Source organism: Coregonus clupeaformis, chromosome 16 (genome assembly GCF_020615455.1).
Source record: "Coregonus clupeaformis isolate EN_2021a chromosome 16, ASM2061545v1, whole genome shotgun sequence".
Classification (NCBI taxonomy): Eukaryota; Metazoa; Chordata; class Actinopteri; order Salmoniformes; family Salmonidae; genus Coregonus; species Coregonus clupeaformis.
In genome coordinates this window covers 43,670,960-43,694,145 of record NC_059207.1, presented here as the reverse complement: position 1 = coordinate 43,694,145, position 23,186 = coordinate 43,670,960, and the positions used below count along the sequence as shown (strand labels likewise).

At 41.8% G+C, this 23,186-nt stretch overlaps 1 protein-coding gene across 2 annotated transcripts in view; it reads right to left on the bottom strand.

Annotated features, from left to right (window-relative positions):
* iqgap2 (IQ motif containing GTPase activating protein 2) overlaps positions 1 to 22,872 on the bottom strand; it is an 86,253-nt gene extending 63,381 nt beyond the window's left edge. For both annotated transcript variants that reach the window (XM_041901239.2, XM_041901240.2), the window contains exons 1-2: positions 22,574 to 22,872; positions 10,237 to 10,336 (exon numbers count right to left, since the gene is read on the bottom strand). In XM_041901239.2, coding sequence (XP_041757173.2) covers positions 10,237 to 10,336; positions 22,574 to 22,619 — 146 coding nt within the window. In that variant the 5' untranslated portion in view covers positions 22,620 to 22,872. The remainder of the gene's footprint in view (positions 1 to 10,236; positions 10,337 to 22,573) is intronic.
* Between the last annotated feature and the right edge of the window lie 314 nt (positions 22,873 to 23,186).

Below are 23,186 nucleotides of genomic sequence, written 5' to 3'. Positions count from 1 at the left end.
ACATTTGTTGTGGAATGGGTAACACACACACAGTGTCTGGTCTGTGAGTTATGCGCTGTGTTAGATCGGCACACTTCCACACTAACGCTACCCAATGTAAATCTAGCATATTGGAACGGGGCCGAGGCCACGGCCACTTTCCACACACTGCAGTACGGTGGCTACAGAACTGGCCCAGGGGACTAAAGGAAAAACACAACCAGGTCGGCCCTCGCCAAAAGAACCACAATAACAAATCCTCATCAGGAATAGAGGAGGCATGACTGGAGGCACAGAGGGCTTTGTGTGGGTGGCTGAAAGAGATAGCAGCACACCATACTATGTCCGTCTGATGACAGTGAACACTTGATGAGAGTTGGTTGCGTGGCTGGTTGGAAAGCGGGCCGGCCTACTGTACTGTGCACTGGCTAGAGCTGATGTAGTGGAGGAGAGGGGAAATTTAAGAGGTTATAGATACATATACAACGCTGGGAAGGTTATAGTGACACATGTGGGTGTTTTAGTTCACAGATGTAAAGGTCAGGAAGAGTGTATTAATGCATAATGAATAAGAAGAGAGCGAGATGGAAAGAAAGAGATAAACAAGGCAACAGTAAACATGTCGTCTCCCATGAATGATGCCAATGGGCCAATCAGTGTAATTTTGTAAATGATGGATCTCTATGGCAAGACGCATCATTCACATAAGTTGTCAAAATCGGGCCAGTGGTGTCTGAATATCACGTGGGTTAGCTAGACTCATATCGCTGAGCATGTGTGCCAAATTTAAGCACTGAGTCAAATAGATCAAAAGATATAAACATGTGCCCGTTATAGTGCCACCGTGTATTCGATATGATTGTTCTTGCATATGTTGAGTCTTGAAAGTGTTTGCAACATGTGTAGTAAATTGTTACAATACGAATATCATTGACAGATTTCTATGCATTTGTGTGTGAGACCAAGCCCACGTGAATGTTTATTGGTCAATAGCGGCCATATTGTTTTAGGTATTAGTCTGGAAAATATTGCATTCAGAGACCTTTGTCCACAGCTGCAACATATCAAGTTTCGTGCAGATCGGTCATTCGGTGCCAGAAGAGTAGCGTTTTAAGTGTTTTTCACAAAATTCTAAATGGTGGAAGATCCATCATGGCGGACCTTACGGATCCCTGATGCAAATTTGTTCCTTGTCAGGAGAGGGACCTATGTACTGAATTTGATGACTTTAGGTCAAACAGGGTGAGGGGCGTGACCTTTCAAAGTTTGCATCTTCAATCTTGTTATAGCACCACCATCTGGCTAATAAGTGTAATTTTCTAAATGCCGGATCTCTATGACAAGACGCAAAATTAATTCAAGTTTCATAGAAATCGGGCCAGCGCTGTCTGAGATATCGCGCGTGACTAACGTACGAACGGCCAGACGGAGACAGATCCACAGTCCCCTCCCCGATTTAATCGTTGGGGACAACAGAGCAAGAAAAAGAGAAACAGGGTAAGTTGAAGTGAAAGAGAGGAGCATCCTGGCTCAGTCAGTAACAAAGCCCTCCAGCCTCTGAAGCTACACTTCCTGGAGTGAAACAATGTGGTTGGTTGGTTGTATACAGCTGCATGGAGCACAGGTCCAACAGCAGTGTTTACAACTCCCCAGCCACTCTTTCCTGTCATTGTTACTGTCAGACCTGTGGCCAGGCTAAATAACATATTGCCTACTGCTCTCTTGGACAAAAGGAGACATCCCACACCAGTCCACATTAGCCTAAACTGTTTAGCCAAGCGCTACTACAGCAATTGTATGTGTACAATATGTGCTACTGTACTATGCGCCGTAAGCCTCCCCTCTCATGTTGTTATTTTATGTGTGATACTAGTGGCACGGAGGGTATTTTTGCATGTCTGATTAGACAGCTCCATGCTACTTTAGCTAAGTTAGGCCTAAATTATGTTTTGACTAAATAAATTATCAAAGATCAGACAAATGGTAGATTACAATTTTTCTTAGAAGTTCTATAGTTGATAGGCCCATTTCTTGCCCCACTTGTAAAAATGTAACTAAAATGTAATTGATGAAGTGAAGGGTACTAAGGGTAAAAAAAGACTCCCTATCAAAAAACCCACATCATGTGCAAACTGACAGATTGTTTACTCAGCACTACAGGTACAAAGTCCCCCTTTACCACAGGGGTGTGTGTGTGTGGGGTTTATGTGTGAGAGAAATAAAGAGAGAGAGAGTGGGTGTGTCTCTCAGCTGACAGCCTATGAGTCTGTAAAAGAATGTCTAGGCTTATGCCTAGCCTATATCAGCAGCTATGTGCTCTACAAGGCTGGTATCAGTGCAGTGCTGTCACTGCACTACAGTTTTGGTTAAACAGACTGAGGTAGGCATACATTCTGTAAATGAATGTCTAACGTCTGGTCTTTGTTAGTAAGTCCTTTTGCAAGGCTGTTATGATTGTAACGTGTGAGCTACCACTGTATGATCTTAGTTATCATACCTGTAAGCCACATTAACCTCATTTAACAGAGAAGACAAAAGCACCATTGTTTAGTTGTTATAATCAAGACATTCTCATGGGTGAGGTTGATGGGCCAGGGCTGCATGCCTGCCCTGTGCCTGTGACTCCTGACCTCAGAATGGAGGCAGAGCAGAGCATGGTTAGACAGAGCATGGTTAGACAGGCCCTAATCCCGCTGCCTGACTCAGTCACTAATAGCCACTAATAGCCTGATTAGCAGGCAGAACCCTAATCCTAGATGACAGGCTTCCCAGAATAGAGGCTTTGCCAGCGATGAAGGAGAGAGATGGGACATCAGCCGTGCTGCCAAACGAAACGCCACAGGAAGTAAGGTGTGTGTGGTGGGGTGAGGGTGAGGAGGTGTATGTCCTGCTACCAGGTTGAGGAGTAACGGATTACCCAAAAAAACTAACTGTAATCCGTTACCAGCAAAAATATTGTAATCAGATTTCGAAAACAATATTTGACACCTTTCTGTTTTCTCAATGATTCAAACCAGTACTGAAAAAAAGCGCACATTTAAGTTGGGTTAAGTTGAGTCCGACCACAAGTCAGAGACCACTAACACACCAAATGTGTTTGATGGATTGTGGGAAAAGAGCAGGAATAGGCTTTTGTAGGCTACAGTCCAAGCTATGTCTTCCAAAGGTGCGACTACTGTCGGCATCCAAAGAATATCAAACTTGAATAAACGCTTGGCGGTAAGGACAACAGGCCTGGAGAATCTACATAGCGCATTGATGTGAATCATACTGCTGCTCTCTCATTTAGCTATTTGTGCCTTACGAATTGTGGTCGTTGTGGATGGCTGTTCACAAATGTACAGTGCATTTGGAAAGTATTCAGACCCCTTGACTTTTTCCACATTTTGTTACGTTACAGCCTTATTCTAAAATTGATTAAATAGTTTGTTTTTTCTCATCAATCTACACACAATACCCCATAATGACAAAGCAAAAACAGGTTTTTAGATTTTTTTGCAAATGTATAAATAAAAAAAACTGAAATATCACATTTACATAAGTATTCAGACCCTTTACTTTGTTGAAGCACCTTTGGCAACGATTACAGCCTCGAGTCCTCTTGGGTATGACGCTACAAGCTTGGCACACCTGTATTTGGGGAGTTTCTCCCATTCTTCTTTGCAGATCCTCTCAAGCGCTGTCAGGTTGGATGGGGAGCGTCGCTGCACAGCTATTTTCAGGTCTCTCCAGAGATGTTAGATCGGGTTCAAGTCTGGGCTCTGACTGGGCCACTCAAGGACATTCAGAGACTTGTCCCAAAGCCACTCCTGCATTGTCTTGGCTGTGTGCTTAGGGTCGTTGTCCTGTTGGAAGGTGAACCATCGCCCCAGTCTGAGGTTCTGAGCACTCTGGAGCAGGTTTTCATCAAGGATCTCACTGTACTTTCCTCTGTTCATCTTTCCCTCGATCCTGACTAGTCTCCCAGTCCCTGCCGCTGAAAACGTGACGCTTGGCATTCAGGCCAAAGAGTTCAATCTTGGTTTCATCAGACCAGAGAATCTTGTTTCTCATGGTCTGAGTCCTTTAGGTGACTTTTGGCAAACTCCAAGCGGGCTGTCATGTGGCTTTTACTGAGGAGTGGCTTCCGTCTGGCCACTCTACCATATTGGCCTGATTGGTGGAGTGCTGCAGAGATGGTTGAACTCTAGAACTCGGTCAAAGTGACCATCGGGCTCTTGGTCACTTCCCTGACCAAGGCCCTTCTCCCCCGATTGCTCAGTTTGGCCAGGCGGACAGCTCTAGGAAGAGTCTTGGTGGTTCCAAACTTCTTCCATTTAAGAATGATGGAGGCCACTGTGTTCTTGGGGACCTTCAATGCTGCAGACATTTTTTGGTACCCTTCCCCAGATCTGTGCCTGGATACAATCCTGTCTCGGAGCTCTACGGACAATTCCTTTGACCTCATAGCTTGGTTTTTGCTCTGACATGCACTGTCAACTGTGGGACCTTATATAGACAGGTGTGTGCCTTTCCAAATCACATCCAATCAATTGAATTTACCACAGGTGGACTCCAATCAAGTTGTAGAAACATCTCAAGGATGATCAATGGAAACAGAATGCACCGGAGCTCAATTTCGAGTCTCATCGCAATACTTATGAATACTTATGTAAATACGTTTTTTTTGGTGTTTTTTTGCAAACATTTATAAAAACTTGTTTTCGCTTTGTCATTATGGGGTATTGTGTGTAGATTGATGAGGAACATTTTGTATTTAATCCATTTTAGAATAAGGCTGTAACGTAACAAAATGTGGAAAAAGGGAAGGGGTCTGAATACTTTCTGAATGCACTGTATGTGTGTATTTTAACCCAATAGGTACTAAGCTAACATATGGTTGTTTTAATATGGTCATACCATTAATCATTTAGCTATTTGATTTAGGACCCCTTAAAAATAAAATAAACATGTTTTATACTTAATGATTTGATAAAATATTGAATTTGGCCTTTACTACTACAGCCCATAGAAACGCATTGAGTAACACATTCATAAATGGCTAAAAAAAAGACAGTCCAAAAATACATCTTAAGGAATAGTGTCTGTTCTATATCTAGAAGATAAGAAAGCGCAGGACATTTTTGGGACACATATTTAACCCCTTATTTTTGTTGGCACAAAACTACCTCCATACTTCCATTCATTTGTAATGGGATACCTTCAGACGAGTCCCGTGACACTTGTGGGGGTTATAGAGGAAAACGGAGAACACCATCATGTTTGTGAGAGTCTGCCCTTTCCATAGAGCGGTCAAAACCATTCAGACGCTACAGACGTTTTCGTGAGAAGACAGATTTTCGGGATGTCTCATGGTCTGACAAACACCGCTGTAGCTCGGCCACCTTCCACCGCAGATGCGGAAGGCCGACATAGGCGGATGTGGTGGATTGAGACGCAGCCCATGCAAAAAAAAACGGATATCTCTGCCTTAAACTGACGGATTTTGAAGGGGAATTTTTTATTATGTTACTTAGATTGACGCACGGGTGCTTACTTAAACAGCTGCAAATTATCAAGATATCAAAGTGTCACCAACAAAAACATAAACAATAGGCCTATACCAAACGCAGCATATGGCATTCATTTTTCACATGCAATTAGCACTTTCCAGTAGTGCTCAAAGCATGCCATTCCATGAGAGCAGCATCTCTTTTTCAACTCGAAGCAATGAGCCCAATCAGTCATCCATGACAACACAATCATAAACAGAGTATACTATAGGCTAATAAGTCCTTAGTTTATGGGTTATGCTCAGGTAAAACAATTGAGCTAATCTATATTTCCAAGTCATATTCTTGAAGATCAATGGGTATTAAATTAATTGGAATGACTTAGGCTTGGGGTATTTGGAAATAGCCAAGGGATGGTTTTTCAATACAGTCAATAGTTTTAACTATTTATTTGAAGTTATTTTTAAAAATTGAATATTTTGTTACTTTTTAAGTAAATACCTGCAGTCAACTTGTGCAATATGTTAGAAGATAAAGAAGATAGCGTTCTTCATTTCACCTGTCATCATTTTTCATTATGAAGCTTACCGGTAGTAGTCAGTCACATGGTGTTTGTTTACCAGCACACAACGACAAGAGACCCGGAGCCTTGTGAGTCACTCACTGTTGTGCAGCACGCGCCAAGTGATCTAGTTACAGTATGGAATTCACAACTAAATGTTTGCCAGCTAGATACAGTGGGGAAAAAAAGTATTTAGTCAGCCACCAATTGTGCAAGTTCTCCCACTTAAAAAGATGAGAGAGGCCTGTAATTTTCATCATAGGTACACGTCAACTATGACAGACAAATTGAGGAGAAAAAAATGCAGAAAATCACATTGTAGGATTTGTAATGAATTTATTTGCAAATTATGGTGGAAAATAAGTATTTGGTCACTTACAAACAAGCAAGATTTCTGGCTCTCACAGACCTGTAACAACTTCTTTAAGAGGCTCCTCTGTCCTCCACTCGTTACCTGTATTAATGGCACCTGTTTGAACTTGTTATCAGTATAAAAGACACCTGTCCACAACCTCAAACAGTCACACTCCAAACTCCACTATGGCCAAGACCAAAGAGCTGTCAAAGGACACCAGAAACAAAATTGTAGACCTGCACCAGGCTGGGAAGACTGAATCTGCAATAGGTAAGCAGCTTGGTTTGAAGAAATCAACTGTTCGAGCAATTATTAGGAAATGGAAGACATACAAGACCACTGATAATCTCCCTCGATCTGGGGCTCCACGCAAGATCAAAAGAACGGTGAGCAAAAATCCCAGAACCACACGGGGGGACCTAGTGAATGACCTGCAGAGAGCTGGGACCAAAGTAACAAAGCCTACCATCAGTAACACACTACGCCGCCAGGGACTCAAATCCTGCAGTGCCAGACGTGTCCCCCTGCTTAAGCCAGTACATGTCCAGGCCCGTCTGAAGTTTGCTAGAGTGCATTTGGATGATCCAGAAGAGGATTGGGAGAATGTCATATGGTCAGATGAAACCAAAATATAACTTTTTGGTAAAAACTCAACTCGTCGTGTTTGGAGGACAAAGAATGCTGAGTTGCATCCAAAGAACACCATACCTACTGTGAAGCATGGGGGTGGAAACATCATGCTTTTGGGGCTGTTTTTCTGCAAAGGGACCAGGACGACTGATCCGTGTAAAGGAAAGAATGAATGGGGCCATGTATCGTGAGATTTTGAGTGAAAACCTCCTTCCATCAGCAAGGGCATTGAAGATGACACATGGCTGGGTCTTTCAGCATGACAATGATCCCAAACACACCGCCCGGGCAACGAAGGAGTGGCTTCGTAAGAAGCATTAAGGTCCTGGAGTGGCCTAGCCAGTCTCCAGATCTCAACCCCATAGAAAATCTTTGGAGGGAGTTGAAAGTCCGTCTTGCCCAGCGACAGCCCCAAAACATCACTGCTCTAGTTATATACCCATTGCCAACAAAGGGTAAATAACAAAGTATTGAGAAACTTTTGTTATTGACCAAATACTTATTTTCCACCATAATTTGAAAATAAATTCATTAAAAATCCTACAATGTGATTTTCTGGATTTTTTTTCCTCATTTTGTCTGTCATAGTTGACGTGTACCTATGATGAAAATGACAGGCCTCTCTCATCTTTTTAAGTGAAGAGAACTTGCACAATTGGTGGCTGACTAAATACTTTTTTCCCCCCACAGTATCTCATAACTATTAAGTTAACTGTCTAAAATGTGTTAAAAGCTCTGCAGTTGTGCATTTGGTTTGCTAATTTAGTAGCTAGTTAGCTAACTGTAAGTCGCTCTGGATAAGAGCGTCTGCTAAATGACTAAAATGTAAATGTTAGCTTCTTCCAAAATCAAGCTTCGCTTGCCAGTAACAGCAGACAACCCCCTCCTGGATCAAGAGCCTTGCTGTCTAATATTTGTTTTGTGCATACAGCAAACTGTGAGTAGCATTTTGAAGTTACTTGTATAACTTTATGAACTGGGATGTCTGTCCTGAAAATAGTTTAGGTCAGAGACTGTATAAAACGTTTGCAATGAGCTCGTTAGCATTTAGTTAGCATTCTCTATGGGATTTTACATTTACCTGTTAGCATTGTTAACCTTCGGATTACAAAGGCTCAGTGGGATTTGAAAATAGCTCCCCTTGTGTTCAGTGCTGGTATAACCGAATATTCCAGTATGGTACAAGGTCGGTATAAAAGTATGGCAACCTGGATATTGCCCAAGCCTAGAATGACTGAAAATTTGAGACTTTGGTTTTTAATATAAAAATATAGCCTAATCGTATTAGTATCTTTAGTAGAAAGCAATGAGTTAGAAGAAGCCTACATAACCAACCCATAAAGTAAAATGCAACATCCATTTATGGCCAGCTATGTAAACTCTTAATATTGATTTATCCTGCAATAGATGTTGTTCAATTGGTAATATTCATTTGTGTCTTCTTCAAATGCCTCTTAAAAGGGCAAGTCCCACCACTTTTCAACATCCCCAGCACAATATCAGTGTCTACATATGTGAAATTGGGGCATTTCTACATTTTGTAGAAGTTAAAAAGTTCTACCCGATGACATCATCAAAACATTTAAACATTTGAAAAATAGTGATTTTCAAACACTATGAGATTCTCGGTGACGTGGGGAGCAAGAAAATGCCCTCCCTCTGGCTAGAAACTCATCGCAGGTTTTGAAAACCACTGTTTTTCTTACTTTTAATCCTACCCTGTGATGTCACAGAGAAGCATTTTTTAGGACCTTTTCATATCTTTTTAACCACAGATCATAGAAACGCGCCGTTTTCACATATGTAAACACTGGTATTGTGCTGGAGATAATGAATATGAGATTGAAAAGTGGCGGAATTGCCCTTTAAGGGGAAAGTAATCTAAAAGTACTGAGTTTGGGTTATCCAAAAGTTACGTTACTGATTTCAATTTTGGAAAGGTAACCAGTAACAACTGTAACTGATTACGTTTAGAAAGTAACCTATCCAACCCTTCCTCCTACTGCCTAGGTGGGAGGTGAGAGGGCGGTCTGTTTCAGGTTAACAGGGCAGAGTAGTTTGTCACCAGACTCCATATTACATTTTGACAGACAGACACAGATCCATGACACCAATAAAGTCACAAATGATACCACTACAGATGTAGGATCTTAATTTGAGCCAGTTTTCTACAGCAGAAAAATAATCCTGCACAAAAGAAAATGTGAATTATTATGTGGGTTATAATGAATTGACATTTTTGTAGGGGCTGATACATTTTTCGTAAGGAAAAAAGTGGAATTTCAAAACTTCAGAAGCCTTTTTAAACCTCAAATACACTACAAGTTTTACATTTCCTGCATTGCATCAAATTAAGATCCTACATCTGCACAAATTCTCTGTTCTCTACCAAAGCAAAGTCCATAATCTGCAGTCAAACTCTAATCCAAAATCTCACCAGGGAGCCAATGCAGTCATACCAGCGCACAGCAAACTCAGACCTCAACACATATAGGCTAGAAGTGTTCAAACCACCCACTGATTGGTGATGTAACCATGGTACAGATATAGCAGGTTGAATTTGGGTATGATTATTCTGGGTTGCTTACAGAGGTGTGGTGGGGAAGTCCTAAAAACAGCACGCCAGAACACGAGAGGGGACGCTTCCTGTTAGGTGCCTTCACACAAAGGACAGGAAGTGGTTCAGTATCAGGTATGCTCAGAGCTCTCAGGAAAAGTCTACCTTGTTTTATCACAACCAATCACATATATTTTTTAAATAAATAAATATTTTATTACTGTATTTCATCAACCAACTGTATTAAGAATCCTTCACACTAATCTTTAAAAAAATATATATACTACATTGGTGGCCCCATGTAGACATTGTGGGCTCTAAAGTGTGAATGTGATTACAATAGCTGTCCTCTCATGCATCTCAAGCATGAGTTTCATTCTTCCTTTAGTCCAATGGGAACCAAGCTCTCTTAGATGTCAATTAGTTTACCTGAATCCCCAGCAGAATCAGTAGCTGTCAGCAGGAGCGCTAGTCTGTCTTTTGAGTAATATACTCAACTGCTTATCACACACACTACATTTCTCACACACTTCAATGAGCCGCATTACAGTCTGCTGTCATCTGATGAGAGCACACATGCGCACCAAAAAGGCACTCAATATATCACAATCTACTGCCCCTTCTCATGTCATGCCTCATGACTCTCCTCCTCCTCTCTTACTGTTTGGCCTCCTCCAGGTGACAGAGGTACTCGTAGGCGATGTTCTGTCGTCTCCTCTCGTCCATCTCCTCCGCCGAGATCCTCTCATCGTCCTGAATGGCTGCAGACAGAAACAAAACAAACATTAAACAAACAATGTACAGTTACAGCATGATGCACACGGGCCAGTGGGGAGATGGAGGGGATTATCTGGTGTTTTAACTAATTAATTGTTGGGTTTGACATAAACAAAAATCCTCGACAACATATGATCCTTTCTTAAAAAACCCAAAGAATCAAAAACCTGCCTAGTAGTATAATACTTGGGACAGTATTACCTTACTTTATAATACACTGTAATATTCCAAAGAGAGGTCTGCATTACTTAACTGTCTCCTCCTACTACTACCTCAGTATTCAGACAGAGCTTACATTAAATCACATGGTCTACTGGGTCTCTCTGAGAGCTGCATGTGAACAGAGGAGTTAGCAGGCAGCCTGTGAGCCACTTAAACAGGCAGTCGGAGGAAGTCAGAGGAGCAAGTGATTCAGCTGAGTGATTTATGCTGCAGTAGTTTATGTGTCGGGGGGCTGGGGTTAGTTGGTTATACCTGGAGTACTTCTCCTGTCTTATCCAGTGTCCTGTGTGAATTTAAGTATGCTCTCTCTAATTCTCTCGTTCTCTCTTCTCTCTGAGAACCTGAGCCCTAGGACCATACGTCAGGACTACCGGGCATGCTGACACCTTGCTGTCCCCAGTCCGCCTGGCCTTGCTGCTATTCCAGTTTCAACTGTTCTGCCTGCGGTTACGAAACCCCTACCTGTCCCAGACCTGCTGTTTTCAACTCTTAATGATCGGCTATGAAAAGCCAACTGAGAGACCTGAGCCCTAGGACCATACGTCGGGACTACCGGCCGTGGTGACTCCTTGCTGTCCCCAGTCCGCCTGGCCTTGCTGCTATTCCAGTTTCAACTGTTCTGCCTGCGGTTATGGAACCCCTACCTGTCCCAGACCTGCTGTTTTCAACTCTTAATGATCGGCTATGAAAAGCCAACTGAGATTTATTCCTGATTATTATTTGACCATGCTTGTCACTTATGAACATTTTTGAACATCTTGGTATGGTTCTGTTATAATCTCCACCCGGCACAGCCAGAAGAGGACTGGCCACCCCTCATAGCCTGGTTCCTCTCTAGGTTTCTTCCTAGGTTTTGGCCTTTCTAGGGAGTTTTTCCTAGCCACCGTGCTTCTACACCTGCATTACTAGCTGTTTGGGGTTTTAGGCTGGGTTTCTGTACAGCACTTCGAGATATTAGCTGATGTACGAAGGGCTATATAAAATAAAATTGATTGATTGATTGAGCTGAGAGTTGACCTTTACCTGCCCACTAATGAGATCCCCTCCCCCTGACACTCCAAAACACTGCTTAATCCAATGAAATCCCTTTATTTCTGGCTGATTGGAACACACTGATTGGAACATTGTCTCTAGTTTCATCTTTATTATTTCCCAGTCATATGGTCAGGTGCTGCAAAGAGGACCTAGAAAAACTGCAGCTGGCCCAGAACAGAGCGACACGTCTTGCTCTTCACTGTAATCAGAGGGCTAATATCTCTTGGCTAAAAGCATCACTTCTTTTTATAAGAAACTTTAATGTGTTGAAAATTCAAAATTGTTTGCAGTCAACTTACACACAGCTCTGACACACACACTTACCCCACTAGACATGCCACTGGGGGTCTTTTCAAAGTCCTCAAATCCTAGTGCTGAGCGATTATTGCTTTTTGAGGTCGGTTCGGTTTCGGATGAAGTTTTTTTTTTTTTTATCACGGTTTTCGATTTCGGTAATTTTTTAAAAACACAAAATGCACTATGCATTATGTGGGTTGAATGCTGTAACACAGAATAAAACAATTAATAAAAAAAAATTTAAAAAATGAAAGTCCCATGATGGTAGTGATTGCCTATGACTGCTTATCACATATTAACCATCAGTTATTCACATTACTTTAATAAAATATTTCAGTTGTTGTGTTTATTACATTTGTTTTATTTGACTTTATTATTTCACTCCAAGTCATCACCTCATCTCTATAGAGCTGCTGCCTATGCTGTCTGACAAAATCACTATTTTACTAGTTCTTCAAAGTAAGTAAGGCATACTTTTATGACTGTTGAATACCAATACCTTGCAAAGCAACTGCTCTCTGTGTATCCCCTCTTGATCACGCATTCTTCTGTATCTTACGTAGCAGGCGTAAAGGAAACAGACCGGACAAGTAGCCACGCAAAGGATTATGGTCATTGTAGTTAACACATTTTCTGCAACATTGGCCTGTTGGAAACTACAACTCCCTAATACAATCGCACAGTTCGGGCATGATCGGATTTATCTCTAGAGAAACTGCAGCGCAGCATTGAGCTCACAGTAAAAAACAGAACGAAATGCAATTCAAATAACTGAACCAAAGTTGGTCAATTAGTTTTTTTTAAACCGAAAATTAACCAACATTTTGGTTATCCAGAATAAATTCCAGAAAACGTACAGTATTATATAGAGCCATGATTGCATGGAACTCCCATCTCCCTTCCAAATTAACAGCAAACCTGGTTTAAAAACAGATAAAGCAACACCTCACAGCACAACGCCTAGATATGTACCGATATGTATGTAGTCATGTCCTTGAGCTGTTCTTGTCTATTAATGTTCTGTATGTCATGTTTTGTGTGGACCCCAGGAAGAGTAGCTGCTGCTTTCGCAACAGCTAATGGGGATCCTAATAAAATACCAAATACCGTCCAGCCCCTGAAATCGGGCCTCATAACGGGGAGGATTGAACTAGTTGGCCCAAGCGGCAGTTACTGAGGGAGTATAGTACATGGAGAGTGTGAGTATATACACACATGTATTCTACATCTGATGAGTGCATGTCTATGCTGCAACTCAGCCAGTAGTATGCGTGTAGTGGGTGAGTATGTAGTAGATGGACCATTATTAAAGGGCATAGCTGGTTAAATCTGCAGACCACTAAGTTACTGGGGCGACTGACTGAAAGTACCCTCAAGACCCAAAGTGGAGTAGCGGGCCCTGGCAGGCTCAGAGACAAGCCCATTCAGCTGACTGAGTAGGCTAGGCTACATTTCTGCAAAGCCCATTCATTCAGAATAACGGAGTATACTGCTGACACTACACACACCTTGGTGAGCATTGCAAGTCAGGCCTAGAAATCTTGTTAACAAATCCCAGCAGATATCAGGCCTAATTTGTGCACCTTTATTGGGCCTTATCATTGACATATAGCCCTGTAGCTCTTGTAACCTACTCTCACTGAGGCAGGTGACAAAGATGAGCTCACCCAAAAACTGCAACACTCACCTCTTCAGTCTCACTGAGGGGCAAATCGTGATGCAAGGGTCTGCTTGAAACATAACTTAATTGGACAAGCAATTTAACTTCTAGTTTAGGGGTCAATTAATAAAAGGGTCTGTTTAACCTGAAATTATTATGCTAAAAAAACCAAAATATGTGAGGTGGGGTGGGGGGCAACGGAGAGACAAGAGAGGATTGTGACACAGGACAGTACAGAGGAATTCCACGGTAACGGAATTGCGATGAGACTAGGGCTGTCATGACATTTTTTCAGCCGGTTATTGTCATGCAAAAGCCTACTGGTCTCACGGTAATTGACTGTTAATTAACATAAACAAGTTTAGCCTCTCCAGGCCTCCAAGCATACAAGCTGCATTCAACCTGCTGATGTGTGCCTTTGGAACATCTACATTTAAAAAAGTATAATAAATCAATTTAATATACACCATCACAATAAATCCATTATTTATTTTAGTCAGGTCTAAAGAAACATTATGATATGAAGAAAATGTATTTCAGAAGAACAGAATGAGCTGGCCTAATCTATGTTATCTGGCTACGCTCCAAGCTATAGGCTTGTTCATTTAGCTGACAAGATATGCTTATAAATCCCGTGCCATTATTTTATATTATATGCTTTTATAGTAAGAAAAATATAATTGAACTTAGCTGAAAAAATAGAATGGCCATTTTTACCATTCCGGAGCGAGTGCACATTTGAAGTGGCTATGCTGAGAGTAAAAGTGACCATTTGAAAGATGTCCTATATGCTAGATGTAGAGTTATTTGGCAACTTTAGTTGTGAATGATACAAACCTTAGAATGTCTTAGAAATCTAAATATATATGAGCTGCATGATGCGACTATAGGCTATTGATGATTTGAGAAAGTCGCAAAAACAGCTTGCGCTCTGTTCCTTGCCTCAGGCTGCACAGCTGTTCTCTCATCAAGTGATCATATTTTCACCCATCAGACTATTCACAATTTAATCTAGTCTTTACTAATATGTCAAATTAGTTTTGATTTAGAATGGCCCATGATCTAATGTCATCTGTATGCATTCGAAACGCGAATGGAGGCCGCACACTTACCCGCCGGTCCGTTTTTCAATGATGCCCGGTAGGCTACTTCAGTTTAATAGCGGAGCTGTGCTTAATATGAGCAACTGAGAAATAAATATAAGAACACTTATTTCACTCCACGCATGAACCACTGTTTGAGAAGCATGCTCTCACTGCACGACAGGTGATATTCCGGCCAAACTCTGTATGCCATGGACTCTCCAACCCTGTTCCTGCAGCTACCCAGTGCTTAATTTGGGAAATCTGTTCAGGAGCATCGATAGTAACATGTTTTCGCAACTAAACATATTTTGGAGAATAGCATTAGGTAACCAGTCCATCCAGTATGCATAATAATACATTCCACACTCAAATTATGGAGTATACAGTGCAACCGGAATGTATTCAGATCCCTTGACTTTTTCCACATTTTGTTTCGTTACAGCCTTATTCTAAAATGGATTTAAAAAAATGTCTATATAAAAAGGTTCCACAGTTGACAGTGCATGTCAGAGCAAAAACCAAGCCATGAGGTCAAAGGAATTGTCCGTAGAGCTCCGAGACAGGATTGTGTCCAGGCACAGATCTGGGGAAGGGTCCCAAAACATGTCTGCAGCATTGAAGGTCCCCAAGAACACAGTGGCCTGCATCATTCTTAAATGGAAAAAGTTTGGAACCACCAATACTCTTCCTAGAGCTGGCCGCACGGCCAAACTGAGCAATCGGGGGAGATGGGCCTTGGTCAGGGAGGTGACCAAGAACCTGATGGTCACTGACAGAGCGCCACAGTTCCTCTGTGGAGATGGGAGAACCTTCCAGAAGGACAACCATCTCCGAAGCACTCCACCAATCAGGCCTTTATTGTAGAGTGGCCAGACGGAAGCCACTCCTCAGTAAAAGCCACATGACAGCCCGCTTGGAGTTTGCCAAAAGGCACATAAAGGACTCTCAGACCATGAGAAACAAGATTCTCTGGTCTGATGAAACCAAGATTGAACTCTTTGGCCTGAATGCCAAGCGTCACGTCTGGAGGAAACCTGGCACCATTATGATGTCAATTTGCATATACTTCAGAATGTTATGAAGAGTGATCAGATGAATTGCAATTAATTGCAAAGTCCCCTTTTGCCATGAAAATGAACTCCCCAAACAATATTTCCACTGCATTTCAGCCCTGCCACAAAAGGACCAGCTGACATCATGTCAGTGATTCTCTCGTTAACACAGGTGAGAGTGTTGACGAGGACAAGGCTGGAGATCACTCAGTCATGCTGATTGAGTTAGAATAACAGACTGGAAGCTTTAAAAGGAGGGTGGTGCTTGAAATCATTGTTCTTCCTCTGTTAACCATGGTTACTTGCAAGGAAACACGTGCCGTCATCATTGCTTTGCACAAATAGGGCTTCACAGGCAAGGATATTGCTGCTAGTAAGATTGCACCTAAATCAACCATTTATTGGATCATCAAGAACTTCAAGGAGAGAGGTTCAATTGTTGTGAAGAAGGCTTCAGGGCACCCAAGAAAGTCCAGCAAGTGCCAGGACCGTCTCCTAAACTTGATTCAGCTGCGGGATCGGGGCACCACCAGTACAGAGCTTGCTCAGGAATGGCAGCAGGCAGGTGTGAGTGCATCTGCACGCACAGTGAGGCGAATACTTTTGGAGGATGGCCTGGTGTCAAGAAGGGCAGCGAGGAAGCCACTTCTCTCCAGGAAAAACATCAGGGACAGACTGATATTCTGCAAAAGGTACAGGGATTGGACTGCTGAGGACTGGGGTAAAGTCATTTTCTCTGATGAATCCCCTTTCCGATTGTTTGGGGCATCTGGAAAAAAGCTTGTCCGGAGAAGACAAGGTGAGCACTACCATCAGTCCTGTGTCATGCCAACAGTAAAGCATCCTGAGACCATTCATGTGTGGGGTTGCTTCTCAGCCAAGGGAGTGGGCTCACTCACAATTTTGCCTAAGAATACAGCCATGAATAAAGTATGGTACCAACACATCCTCCGAGAGCAACTTCTCCTAACCATCCAAGAACAGTTTGGTGACGAACAATCAAAAAGTCATAACTAAGTGGCTTGGGGAACAAAACATCGACATTTTGGGTCCATGGCCAGGAAACTCCCCAGACCTTAATCCCATTGAGAACTTGTGGTCAATCCTCAAGAGGCAGGTGGACAAACAAAAACCCACAAATTCTGACAAACTCCAAGCATTGATTATGCAAGAATGGGCTGCCATCAGTCAGGATGTGGCCCAGAAGTTAATTGACAGCATGCCAGGACGGATTGCAGAGTTCTTGAAAAAGAAGGGTCAACACTGCAAATATTGACTCTTTGCATAAACTTAATGGAATTGTCAATAAAAGCCTTTGACACTTATGGAATGCTTGTAATTATACTTCAGTATACCATAGAAACATCTGACAAAAATATATAAAAACATTGAAGCAGCAAACTTTGTGAAGACCAATACTTGTGTCATTCTCAAAACCTTTGACCACCACTGGGATTAAGGTCTGGGGAGTTTCCTGGCCATGGACCCAAAATGTCGATGTTTTGTTCCCCAAGCCACTTAGTTATGACTTTTTGATTGTTCGTCACCAAACTGTTCTTGGATGGTTAGGAGAAGTTGCTCTCGGAGGATGTGTTGGTACCATTCTTTATTCATGGCTGTGTTCTTAGGCAAAATTGTGAGTGAGCCCACTCCCTTGGCTGAGAAGCAACCCCACACATGAATGGTCTCAGGATGCTTTACTGTTGATGAGAAAAAACTAACTATTTAATCAATTTTAGAATAAGCCTGTAACGTAACAAAATGTGGAAAAAGTCAAGGGGTCTGAATATTTTCCGAATGCACTGTTTTGTTTTATGTTTTTCTGCTATGGGTAATATGCGGTAGGCATATTATAATTTTAATTCAGTTTTTTTTGGGGGGGGGGGGGCTTGGCCTCATAAGCCTATACGTATGCATAAGCTCTAACGTGTATGGGTGTTTAGAATGAATCATCACCTTAGAAAGCGCTGTCCATTTTGTTGTGTTAGGCTTTGAAACAACATCCACAACGACCATGTTTTCCACTCAGTTTCAACCTGCTGTTGAACTTCTTTCTTCAAAATGATCAATCACAGTGAGGTGAATTTTGAAAGCACATACTGTTTTCATGACAAGTGTTTGGTGTGATTTCATTTGCATTGATATCAGAGTGGTTAGAGGGACAATAGAGCCCTGAGTACCAGGCCATTAGGACCTGATGGTCATTAGCAAGTTGGGTACTACCAACGCATGTCCAGAGTGCATAAGAGAAGATTACAGAGACTCAACGGTCACGTGGAATTTTACTGCAGTCATGACTCAGTGTGGCAGAAATATGGTCACCGCAACAGCCCTAGCTGAGTCAGATTTTCGAATTTCAGTACAATCTCCCTCAGTATTTTATGTCCACGTTTTCCAAAAACTAAAATATCTGCTCCGAATTAAGCTTCAACGATGTCTGCAGAACAAATGGGGTGTCAACTATGACATGACACATTGACTTTGAAAAATATATATTTTGGTTATTGAACTACAGTAAATGAAGTGGGTTTACATCCGGTAACGGAATTGTGGTAATATAATTTCATCTCGGGTCCCTGATCTGTACTACACATTAATGCATAGTTATGGATATAAAATGTCATTCTCTTCCTGGTGATATATCCTGAATAGGTACACAAATAAATATACAATATCCTCCTTTGCATTTATGGGTATTATTCTACACACTGGCTATTATACCGTGTACTGAACTATACTCTACTTTTCTTTATTGAACTGTACTCCACTGTGATGTCCAAACTTGTGAATCCAACTGTGGTTTGTGACTACTATGATTTCCCATTGTAGCCAATTCAACTGCAGAAATTCCTTCACTGATTTTCGGAAACTCCGTTACCAATTTAGTTTTACGGAATTTCAAGTTTTAATCACTTAATTCATTTTTTTTTTTAAGTATATCAGTAAAAAAAACTAACTATTTGATAGGTCCACCTTTCCTTGTTACTTCTGTGAACTTTCATTATCCTCCATCCTCATGAGGGAGAGAAATTTGAAAATATCTTAAAGATATGGGGTTTTTGGTAATGAAATTTCAACGCACAAGGCAATGTTTACAGAAGGCCCAGGGTGAGATCTATGACCATAGGATCCGTCAGTCTGAAGGCCACTGGGCCAGCTGTGTTATTGGAGGACCAGATTGTTGGTATACTCTCACCCCAGAGGCGTGGGATCCCCAGCACATCCGTTACACACTCACTTCATGGAAGGCCTGCCTGTTGGCTGAGCTGGGCTATATTTAATTTGTCGCTTCCTTCATCCTTCAAAACACCACTAGTGATGGGGGGGGGGAAAAATCTATACAGTTAAATATCGAGATATTATTTCTGACGATATATCGTAGTGCTTTGACAATATCGAAAAAAAAATGTTGCACTAGTTGGCTGTACCTGCACCAAAACAGTATTTTTCCTTCATAGCTTGTTCTCCATCTTCTTTTTAAATAGGGAGACAATTTGTTTTCAGCACTTTTATTCATTTTATCATGGCTCCCTCTTGTCCCTCTGCAGCAGACATATGGTGAGTAATATGTTAGGAACATCGAATTGCAATAAAATCACAGTATCTAATCGCAATACATTGAGAATCGCAATACATATCGTATCGGCACCGAAGTATCACGATAACGTCATATTGTGACGTCCCTGGCAATTCCCAGCCCTAAACACCACTGGACATGATTTATAGACTTGATGACTCATTCCTTTGTTAAGGTAATGTTTTTCTATCCTGAGGGAGTGACAAATCATGTGAATCCACAGACTAAACTGCTCTGCCTATCAAATCATTGAGTTGATAGTTAAGAGCCCATGCCATAGTATTACAAATATGGAGAAAGGGCTCCAGGTGTAACCTAGAGACACAGTACCACTTTGCTCTGGGGTGTGTAAGTCCAGTCACAGAGGGCCACAGTCCTGCTAGCGTTAGTTTCTCCCTGCTCCTTAATAGATCAATTACAGTTTATTGATTGGCTAGAGAACACATACACCTGCTTAACAAGGTCTTAAATCAGTCTCTGATTAAAAGGCCTTGACAAAAAAAACTGCTTACAGTGTGGCCCTCCAAGACCAGAGGTGTGCATCACTAATCAGATTGATTATGTAGCCTAAGCCTATTGTTATGGAATAGGTTTGGTAGTTTAGACAGCACACTACATCTCACTACCAAACTCCATTCCCCCAGGGGGCAGCAGCAATCATGTCCAAGTGCTGTGCTGCAAAGCCATGATAAGGACAGGTGATGGCAATTAAGGGGATCGTCAAAGGAAAATGCCGTCCCTTTAGAGGGCGAGAACAAGATGTATGTCAGGAGAAGTGCAGTATTTTCATAAGGAGACGTATTCTTGGAATACGGAGGAGGAATGGAGGTCAAAGAGAGAGGAGGCATAGGAGGTCAAAGAGATAAGGTCAAAGAGAGATAGGAGGTCAAAGAGAGAGGGAGGAACTGGAATCAGTTAAAAATGGTGGGAAAAAGAGATGGTTTTTTAAAATCTCTTAAGGATCAGACCCTTTTTTCCCATTCCACCTAAAATGACATACCCAAATCTAACTGCCTGTAGCTCAGGACCTGAAGCAAGGATATGCATATTCTTGATACCATTTGAAAGGAAACACTTCGAAGTTTGTGGAAATGTGAAATTAATGTAGGTGAAGAAAGTAGAGGAAAATGGGTCAAGGGGGAAGGATCCTGAGTAGTGTGAGTAGTAGATCTGTACCTGTACAGAGGGATATACCAACAAGTGATATATGCTTCAGTAAGATTGGATTTTTTGCATTTATAGTAATGGTTATCAACTGTACTGCAGGGATGGAACGTAAGTCGCAGAAAATTGAGGTTGTGGTGGCAGCTGCAGAGAGGTATTTGGGTGTACGAGACGAGTGAGTGTAGGGTTAGATGGTAGGGTATTTGTTGATAAATAAATAAAAACTATTCTAGCAAAGTATAAGGGAGTGACACTTCAGTCTAATAGGTGGCGGTAATGCAACATTCATTGGATGCCAACCACCATTAAACCTCATCGAAGAAGATTAATGGGATCGCCAGTCAGCTTGCAAACCGTGAGGCTGTTGGTTTGTTTGGTGGCAATGAGGCCTTTCATTTTGATTTTGAATCTTTAGTTTAGGCATGCCTGTTAATAGTTTTCCTTTTTGTATATTTGTTTCAATCACCATCTGAACATAATAATCCGCTTGGGCTCTCTGACCCAAAGGAAACAATACAGAGCTGGCCCTGGACCTAAGGTAATGTAGAGGTCTTCACGGATCCACCTGTACCCGAATACCCGAGACTCGATCTGGGACTCGAGCGGATCCGGATCCAGAATTCTAAATAATGTAATGGGTCTGATCTGATTTGTTTGTCACGGGTCTTGGGTATGTGTAATCTTAACTGACTTGTCCGGAAGGACCCATACAGATCCGAACGCGACTGCTGCAGTAGAGAGAGAAATTGTATAATTTATGCTGCTGTTCTTTGTTTTTCACAAGAGTGGCGCGTGTAGCTTGTTGTTGGCCAAACATAAGTCATCAAAGCGGCAATAGGCTACAGTCATAGAGCCTCGGTGTGGGGCTCTCTCCTCCCCGTGTCACTCGCTCACCGTAGCTTACACACAGCAAGGCCCCTGCTACAGCATCAGCGCTCTACCTCGTGCTTCATCAGCTCCGGTTAATAAAGTAGCTTAAATTGACTTTTCTGCTGCTTCTCTCACTCGGATCGGGTCTGACCAGGTCTATACGGAACGGGTGTAGTTGTCCTCGGGTCCTTTCCGAACGGGTCTCTATATTTGAAAAATTAATTTATGCATATTGGGTTCGGATGGGAAAGCTCCAGGTCCATTTCGGAACGGGTCCAACTTTCTGGACCCGTGAAGGCCTCTAAGGAGTAAGGACCACCTCTGCCCTTCCAATAATAAACTCCTCATTTTGTGTTAATGACACATACACTGCAAACAATACATTTCCTGTTTGGACCTATGGAGTCAGAGTTAATGTTAAACCAGAAAACAACAATGTCAGGCCAACAAACAGGTTGAGGCAATTCCACTATGGCTGACAATGCAGCTAAGCTATACACTGACTATTGACCTTATTGCTTGATTGACTGATTGAATATCTCTCACCATTGCACTTTGCCATTGCTCTCAGATCTGTGTGAGCATAGGCTGAAAGCTTGTCAATAACACACAGGCCTAAAGTGACAAACAGGTAAACATGTTATTGTAGTTTGAAACCTTAGGAGATTTATTGACTTTGTTAAATTGCTGTAATACCATGTAGAAGTCAGGTGTGTATTTCTTAACAGTAATAGAAAAAAGTTAATATTTAACCACTGGGGAAATGCCTTCTGTCGGAGGCCTTGGACTGTCGACTACATTCATTGTGTACTAGGACTAGTCCTATTACTGTAAGGTTATATTTTACAGCTGTATGGACTGAATGGCAAAGTTTAGTTGTTTATGATGGGCAATGTGTCTGTCTGAGGGACATGGGGATGAGGGGCAGGACACACAAATTGTCTGACAATAGTCAGATTGCATTTATTTAAACTCCAAGTTCGATAACATCAAAGTTTGATAGCTTTCAGAAATGCAGAATCAAATTCAGAGTGAAAAGTTAATTCGATTTGTTTTAAAACCATATTCTATTTCATCTATTTTCTACCGTGCACTGCTCATCATCGAACATTCCGCGGTACATAAGCGCGTGAGGTTCGCCTTACCAAAACAGCCTTTACAAAACCACTTGTTTCATTTAACAAACATGTAGGCTACAACAACAAAAAATGTCTAGTGAATTGATTTGCAAAATGGTGGATTATGTCACTTTTACTTACTTCCATAACGTGGCTTGTGTGAATTTGCTTTTTCTTCATAGTTCATCCTGCCTCGGTTCCTTCGGTTATAAACTGTATGAATGTAGCCCAGTCAAACCAACGCTAGCTAGCAGCAAACCATAAACCGCGCCTTGAGTTTTAAGTTCAATAAAAAAAATAAGCTAATTTGTAGTAGTGACACTATCAATAGCAGCGGCTAAACCGTTTTCTAAAGTTCCTTTCCGCCGAAATGCACCGCATGCCTCTTGTCACTCGCTCAACAGAACTCCCATTGCGTTCACCTTTGCTGGAATCATGTCAGAAAGTGCTTGTCATTCAATTTTCCTCTGGTCGGGTGTAAGTGTTCAGTGGGCGCGCTCTGAACTGATAAGACCGCACTAATTATTTAGCTGTCTCTAGCACCACCTGGTGGCCAATTTATCATGACAGTTGTCCATCTCTTGCTGGTAGAATAGGGGCGACAAAATAGCTTCAAGATGGCAAATGAATGGGTGAAGATGTGGTGGCTATATTGTCTATGGAATCATTAGAATAAAAGGGTCGTTTTTTAAAGTTGATGTAGTTGGTATATGAAGAAATGCATGGATAGTTTGGGATGACATTACGCTTGACT